Source organism: Oryzias melastigma, linkage group LG13, assembly GCF_002922805.2.
Source record: "Oryzias melastigma strain HK-1 linkage group LG13, ASM292280v2, whole genome shotgun sequence".
NCBI lineage: Eukaryota > Metazoa > Chordata > Actinopteri > Beloniformes > Adrianichthyidae > Oryzias > Oryzias melastigma.
Genome location: NC_050524.1, coordinates 27,895,862 through 27,903,886, shown reverse-complemented (window position 1 = coordinate 27,903,886; position 8,025 = coordinate 27,895,862). Strand labels below are relative to the sequence as shown.

Genomic DNA, 8,025 nt, shown 5'->3' with positions numbered 1-8,025 from the left:
TTGAGCAAAATGTGTAAACATTCAAAGTACAATGTCGAAAAAATATATGAAAATATGTGTGAAAAAATATTTTTTAATCAGTGTTTTGGAGTTCATTTTGGACTTTTGGATAGTCAAAGCTGTGGCTTTTATTCTCATTTTATCCCAGTTGGACCAACGGGTTTAAGTCCATGAGGGACAAATGCAAATTTAGAAGAATGCTGCGTTCATGGGGTGTTGGAATTATTGGAAAAATGTCTGTCCAACACACAAGAACGTCAGAAAAACAACAAATGTCACAACATGAACAAAACATTAAAACATTAACAAGGATTTCCATTATATTTGGTGGGCCAGATTACCGTATTTTCCGGACTATAAGTCGCGGTTTTTTTCATAGATTGAATGTCCCTGCGACTTATACTCCAGTGCGACTTATATACGAATTTTTAATGATGAGATATGGACCGTAAGTCTAGAGTGCCCTCTTACGGTGATCTATGCAATTACTTTATTTACTTTAGTTATTCAGACGTGACACAGAGGATGAAGAATTTAACGGATTTAGTAATATGGAGTGAGATTGCGTGCAATTAATTACAGTAAAGATACAAAGTTGATGAGTTCTTGAGGCTATAGTTAAATAAAACTGTTATGTTATATAAATGCTACACCTTTTCGTTTTTTTCACGATGCTAATATGTGAATATATGTTGACACATATTCAGACTGTTTTCTATTCACTTATGAATGTTATAACTTACCTTCCAGGATGATGTAATATCGTTTTTTTCAACCAGTTTGTAAAATAAATTACTTGAAAAAAATGCGACTTATACTCCAGTGCGACTTATGTATGGTTTTTTCTTCTTCATTATGCATTTTTTGGCCCCTGCGACTTATACTCCGGTGCGACTTATAGTCCGAAAAATACGGTACATGGTTGGGTGGGCCGCATATTGGGGGCCCTAGTTTGCCCAACTCTGGTTTAAGTTGTCTTGCCTTATAAAAACACACAACAGTTTTGAGTTTCGTCAACATTGCCTCACACAAAAGAGCTCTCAGAAGATCAAGAATTGTTGAGTTACATAAAGCTGGAAAGGATTACAAAAGTATCTCTAAAACCCCTGGTGTCCATGTGTTCACGGTAAGACAGACCATCAAGACAGGTTTAGGTACTGAAATTCAGTTCCAATTAGGAACTGTTAAGACTCATGAGGTTCTATCAGAACCAAAAGAAGTTGCTGCATTCATTAGTTTCAGTGAAAGTCCATTTGTCTTAAGCGTCCGCTTCCAAAATGCTAAAGTCAAAGCACTTCCTGTTTCCTCCTGATTGGAATAAGTGACATAGTGCAACAAAAGAACCGCTTAATAAAACCCAATTGTGCCCAACTCTATCTACAGAGAAATTCATGCAAAAATCCAATTTATCCCAGTTGATTCACATTTTTTTTTCTTGCAACTGTACAAAGAAATGCCTTTTTATGTCTTGACCAGAAAAAAAAAAGATTTTGTTTTTGACGATTTCCTGATGCAGAGCCGTCACAGTATGTTTGCTACTGTACTACATCGACATGCACTCTACAACAACATGGGAATTAAAGATCCTCATTGCTGCACTTTGTCTATTACAGCTGTGTACAAGATTAGATCTGCCTCCGAGCGAGAGGATTGATTCAAATAGATGAATGTCAGACGAAAAGCTGTTAGTTTGCAGAAAGATCCACAAATCCAAACATGGATCTCATTGAACAGAACAGTCTCAGAACAAATCTGCTTAAACAGAGCATGTTGCTCTGTCTTCTCGACCTATTGGAGTTTGTCAAGTGTTAGAGCAGATGTATCAATGTTTTGCACTGCTTATATATATATATATTTAAAGAGAACCATCTTAACCTGCATTATTTTGGTGAAATCTTATTTTTTGTAAACACTTTTTTCTTTGGATTATAATTATTCCATTTTTATTTTTGTCTGCACTGTATTCCCACAGTTCTCAGGTGTCTTTCTTTGGATCTATTTTTAAAGGATGATGTGACAGCTCCGACCTGCCCACACAGTGCCAGTTACCTTGGTTACCTCAGAAGGTACTGAAAGCTACTTCTTGCTGCCAAGATGAGAATTAAGTGCTGTACAGGTTTATTTGTTTCCATTTGTACATGCTTTTATTTTTGTATTATCTGCCAAACTTCTCTGCTTGAGTTAGGACCTGTGTCACCTGTCATGGTGGAGAGATCAGCCTCAGTGGTGAAAATACTCTTGATTCCCAGCTCCTGGAGAGTGTCCTTCAGATCAATCTTCTGGTCCACCTTAAACCTTAAGGAGGATTGTGTAATTGAGACATAGCAGGGATATGTGATTTTAGATCATGAAAAACATTTAACTTTGCTCCAATTAATTAAAGGTCACAACCAACACGAATGCAGACAGCGTTAAGGCGTTGCTCAATGGATTTCTCTTGAAGCGAAAAGATGTCTTAAATGTTCAAAGCAGAATGCAAACAAGGATAAACATTTATTAATCTCATTAAAAAACTATTTTTTAAACTTTAAAACCGTAACTTTTTAATTATGAACTAGATATATAGCTTTACCTACGATAATGCTAATGTGAATGCTGTAAGCTGAATGTGGCCGCTAAAGATGCTAGTGCTGATAGCTGAAGATGCTGAAGCTGATAGCCAGCTAAAATATCAGCTAGATACCAAATCAGCCTAAAAAAACGAAAATAAATAAATAAATAAATAAATAAATAAAAACTCGACAACTAGCTGTTAGTCAAAACAGCTAGCATCTAACTGCAATATCAGAAAAACTTCAAAATTGCCTTAAAAAATCTTAGTAAATGCCAAAATAGTCCACAAAGCTAGCAGAATGCCAATTTTTAAAAAGTTGAAACCATTACTTTTTGACATAATTATAAAAAGGAAGGAATATTTTTCCAGGAAAAAAATCAACTTAAACATGAAATAACTTTCAATATTTTACTCTCTATAAAAACACATTTCGCCAAAATTATACAAGTTAGAAAAAAGGACAAGATTACATCGGCCCATTAATAACAATAAAATAAAATGATCTGGAGGGCCCCAGGCCTCGACTTTGACACATGATGTAAAGAAATGTAGAAATCTAAACATATAATCTCTTTTGCTATAGTTCCAACAGTTAACTCAGTAGAGACTGGGTCACTGCATTAGTTATCTTTTGTTTGGTTGAACTAATTATTTCTCTTCTGTCTTCTTAGAAATCAACCTGAAAAAAGAGGCCTCCCTTGTAAATGTGTTGCTCCCTCAGTTTGCCAAATTTCCCTAAATCTGAGAGAACGAATCCCCAAAAATTATCAGTTTATTCGAAAGGCTGGAAGCGAAAACATCTGCTTTTGGACTTTTAAGGGGTTTGGTTAACTTCCCTCTTCCTGCATGGAAATCTCCCAGGAGTGACTGCAAGCTGCTGTGTGTTTGTGCGCGTGATTGAAGACGAGTTACACCTGGCTGCTGCTGCACGCCAACCTTTCATCAATGAATAATCAGGCCCCCTGAAAGCTTCTGCAACACTGTCAGCAGCTACTGCAGTAGTGCAAGAACGGCTAAATCTCTCATTGCCTCAAAGTTCTTAAATCGCTAGTTCATCTGTTTCTCCTAAAGTCAGCGTACACGGATTTGTTTACTGTGTTTTAGCATCAAGGATTGATCCGGTTCCGCACATTCTCTGGAACATCAAAGTCTGCCTGCTTTACTATTAAGCTACAGACACACCTGGCATGTGGCGCCCTAAACGCAGGTTCTCGAATGTGTATTTAGCCCACACACTAGACCAGACACTGTTTACACTGGACAAGCAGGGAGGGGCTTCTTTTTCTACTGTCTGCCAGCGCATGTCCGCCATCTACAGTTGGAAGAGGTTTGGTGCGAAAAGTTAAAGTGGTGAAAGTATGGCGAATCTTGCTCCAGCCTTTTTCTTTCACAGCTGTATTCTGATGCATGAAAGACTTGGGTTATGTCCAAATTCCCCCCCAATCCCAAACTACTAAAAAAACTAGAGTTTTGGCTTTAGACCAGGGATGTCAAACTCAATCGCACAAGAGGCCAAAATCCAAAACACACCTTAAGTTGCAGGCCGAAAAGGATAAAAATGTATTGAACACACTAAAACTAAATTTTTAAAACTTTAAAACCGTGAATTTTTTTACATAATTATGAATTAGATATATAGCATTACCTGGGATAATGCTAGTGTGAATGCTGTAAGCTGAATTCGGCCCCTAAAGATGCAAGTGCTGATAGCTGAAGATGCTGAAATTGATAGACAACAAAACTGAAGCTGATAGCTGAAAACACTGAAGCTGATAGCCAGCTAAAATATTAGCTAAATGACAAGACAAATTAGCCTAAAAAAACAAAAAGTCAACCAAAACAGCTAACATGTAGCTGAAAAAATATTTTAACTTCAAAATATACAAAAAAACTGAAAAAAGCCTTAATTAGCCAAAACAACTAGCATGTAAATGTTAGCTAAACTGCAACAGAGCCTTAAAGACTTTAAAAAAGCCTAAATTAGCCAAAATAGCTAGCATGTGGCTGAAATATTAGATAAACTCCAAAACAGCCTAAAAAACAAAAACTACAAAACTAGCCAAAACAGCAAGCATGTAACTAAAATATGAGCAAAATTCTAAAACAACCTAAAAACTAACAAAAAAGCCTAAATTAGCTAAAACAGCTAGCATGTAGCTGAAATATTAGAAAAACTTCAAAATAGCCTAAAAAAATCTTGGCAAATTAAAAAAAATAGTCCAGGGAAATAGCAGAATGCTAATTTTAAAACTTTAAAACCTCAACTTTTAAACATGATTATGAATAGTTAAAGAGGCAGGAATATTATTCCAGAATAAATCAACTTAGCCTTGAAAAACTTCAAAATGTGACTCTCCATAAAAATGTATATATATATATATATATATGTACATACACATACACATTTTGGTTGCTGGAATCAAGCTAAAAGATTTGATGTTTGTGAGTATAAACTCTATATGATGCTTACAAATCTCAAAAAAGAGCAATTTAGTCGTACTTGTACTGATACTTGTTGCGATGACAAATGCAATTCAATCCAATGGCTGTAGTGTTTTAACTGTGATCTGTGTTTTATGATCAAAACAATGTGCTTGTTTGTCTTATCTGATAATTTCCTGATTAATCAAAAGCACAGAAGACACATTTCTGCCTAGAATATGTTCAAAAATTATTTTTGTGTCCATGATCTTAAGTAATGCAAAAACCAAAACCTAAACTTTTACATTTTAGAAGTATTTTGGAGTCATTTAAGAGGCAGAAACAGTCATTCATAATCAGTAAATGAATCCATCATCATGGTTTATACAGATTAATAATATCTATAGGTCTTTTTTCACTTTTACCAAATACATTTAAGGATACAAGCTGTATCATTCTTTTCAGAGTAAAAAATAAAGTATTAGGCAAAGCGGTTTGAATGCGTCTCCTCCCACCTGGGTAAGTAGACTTCCACCTTCTGCAGCTTGACATTGTTGGCCCACTCCTCCAACAGAGGAGCCTTGATGATGGGCTCCAGCGAGGCCAGCGGCACCTCCTGGCGTGGCAGCACGATCATCATGGACATGTCCTCGCCTTCATACGGCATCTCCAAGACCTGGTACACACCTCCAGCTTCCTGTGAGCCATCGCTGAACTCACCTTAGAGAGAACACATGTGCACGACTGCGTTAAAACGTGCACAAATGGAGGCACATTTTTTTAGTTAGTGATTTGCTTAATTTAATGAACTAATAACCTGATCATTTTGGCTTAACTTTAAAGGTACAAAAAGTACTAACTTTGTGTAAAATCCACATTCCAGCTGTTTTTAGGTCTGAAAATTTTATAAAAACCGCTTAGTAAGCATTCACACTATAGTGAATCTCCTGCTCCTTTACGCACGAATTTCAGCACATAAAAACTTAGCAATCTTGGTATTAAAATGTTCGGTTCGTTCAGGACATTGCTGCTTGTATTTTTGGTATTCATAAACTTTATCTCTTCCTGGAGGGAGCTGTTGGTAATGAACTTACGTCAGCACGTTTCCAACCGCTCGTTTTCATGGGTATGGGAGGGGCTGCTGCAGACAGTGCAATTTAGAGGATTACTCTTAAACGGATCAAAATACCGTTTTGGGGTTCTTTATAGTGAGGAATGAACAGTAAAATGCATTTAAAACCTCAAAAAGTGGAATTTTCATGGTAGGGCCCCTTTAAAAAAATGCAAGTTTTGTCGAAATTGTGGCGTTTCCATTAAGTGAATTTATCATTGAAAATCCAATTTGCTAAATTTTAGAGTTAATGGAAATGCAGCTAATAACAAGAAAACTGAAATGACTTCAAACCTTCTTCCTGTACAGTGTTAACTGTGTCAATCATAATTCATAGAGCTCTGACTGATGTGTTTTGGTCTTTGAAACAGCATCAGTTGTGAATCGACCTTCTATTTTTTTAAGAAACATAATTCAATTCAATTTGTTGTCAAGTTTCTCTGCTATATTTAAACCACATAACACTGAATTCATATTCCATGAAAAGATGAATGACTGAAACTGCTTTACCAGAACAAAGGATTGTTCTGAAATAGTGGGTAATAAAGGATAAGTGACCAGAAAAAGACGGACCGTTTAGCACAACTGAGAACTGTTGTGTTTGCTGAAAAAATGAAAAGTAGAGGAAGCTCGACAGGCTGCCTTTTAGCGAAGCATGACTGTGCTTCAGGAATCACAGAGGAGAAGCATCCTCCCCCCCAAGGACCTGTCCCTGTTTCGCAGTTCTCAAACACAAAAGTCCACACATGCACAGACGCACACACGTCTCAGTCCTTGTGCGTGAATCATATTTATGTGAGTGTAACTTAAAATAAACCATTATTTCACAAAAACCTTTACATTAAAACTTAAAAAATAGCTTTGAAACGATTTACTTTAACTTTTCAACCGTAAAAGCGGCCGCTTTTCTCCTTCAGAATCTACTAGAATTACGTTGATCGTGTTAACAATTAAAAAATTACAGTATATTAAAGATTTTGTGTTTAAGCGTCAACGGCGACGCCTCAGGTTAAATAGAATGTACAAACTGACCATAGTAGAAGTCTCCCTGCTGATACATCATGAGGGTCTGAACTTCAGAGCCGTCGTCTCTGCTGAAGGAGAAGGTCCTGGTGTTCTCCGGTCTGAACTGGTTCTTCCATGAGCCCCGAAAGTAAACAGCGTTCACCAGCGTCAGGCGCGTCACGCTGCTGAAGTCCCCAGCTGACAGCAGAGACCGGATTTTACCTGTAAGGTGAGACGGTTAGTGAGTTCATTGGTTTCCTGCTCTCCTTTAGGCCATGTGACACAGCCACTATATATACTTTATATATAAAAATATGGAGCTACATTGGGACCAACAACTTGAAAAAATATTTGTGTTTGCCTAAAAAGATTAAAATTTTCCAAACTTTCTGCTATTCTAATATAAACTAAAAGAGTAACCAAACAGGGAAGTTGGAGGCTGACTCCACCCACAGCCAAAATTTGAAATCCAGTCATACGGGTGGGGCTTGGGGACAGGAATGCTACCTTAACTGGAGATCATGACGTCAGACTTCTGAAACTTACATGGTTTGACCAATCACAGAATTCCAATGTAATACATTGTTTCAACCTGTAGAGGGCAGCACGCTGAGAGTTTTTGACTGTATTTTCAAGAATTAAACAAGTTTATTTTAATTTGTCAAAAATTTGGCAATGACCAACAGATAGCACTTTTAAAGTCCCATTTATAGAGGTCAACAGACAAAAAAAGTTGATTTAGGGTTTGGTTACCCTTTAACTATTTTCAGTTTCAAATGTTTTTAGATTTCAAATAAAAAAAATTCAATTCCCAAACTTTTTTTTTCAGTTTCAAATCTTTCATTTGGTTTTGAATCTGAAAATTTCAAAACTTATGGCCCTGTTGTGGCCCGTTGGGGCGGGGCTAACACATTTTCAACACGGCTAACACATT

At 36.7% G+C, this 8,025-nt stretch overlaps 1 protein-coding gene across 2 annotated transcripts in view; it reads right to left on the bottom strand.

Moving 5' to 3' along the window:
• serpini1 (serpin peptidase inhibitor, clade I (neuroserpin), member 1) overlaps positions 1–8,025 on the bottom strand; it is a 22,734-nt gene that overhangs the window by 4,185 nt on the left and 10,524 nt on the right. For both annotated transcript variants that reach the window (XM_024276621.2, XM_036214763.1), the window contains 3 exons: positions 7,119–7,313; positions 5,491–5,695; positions 2,198–2,295 (listed from right to left, as the gene is read on the bottom strand). In XM_024276621.2, the coding sequence (XP_024132389.1) occupies positions 2,198–2,295; positions 5,491–5,695; positions 7,119–7,313 (498 nt within the window). The remainder of the gene's footprint in view (positions 1–2,197; positions 2,296–5,490; positions 5,696–7,118; positions 7,314–8,025) is intronic.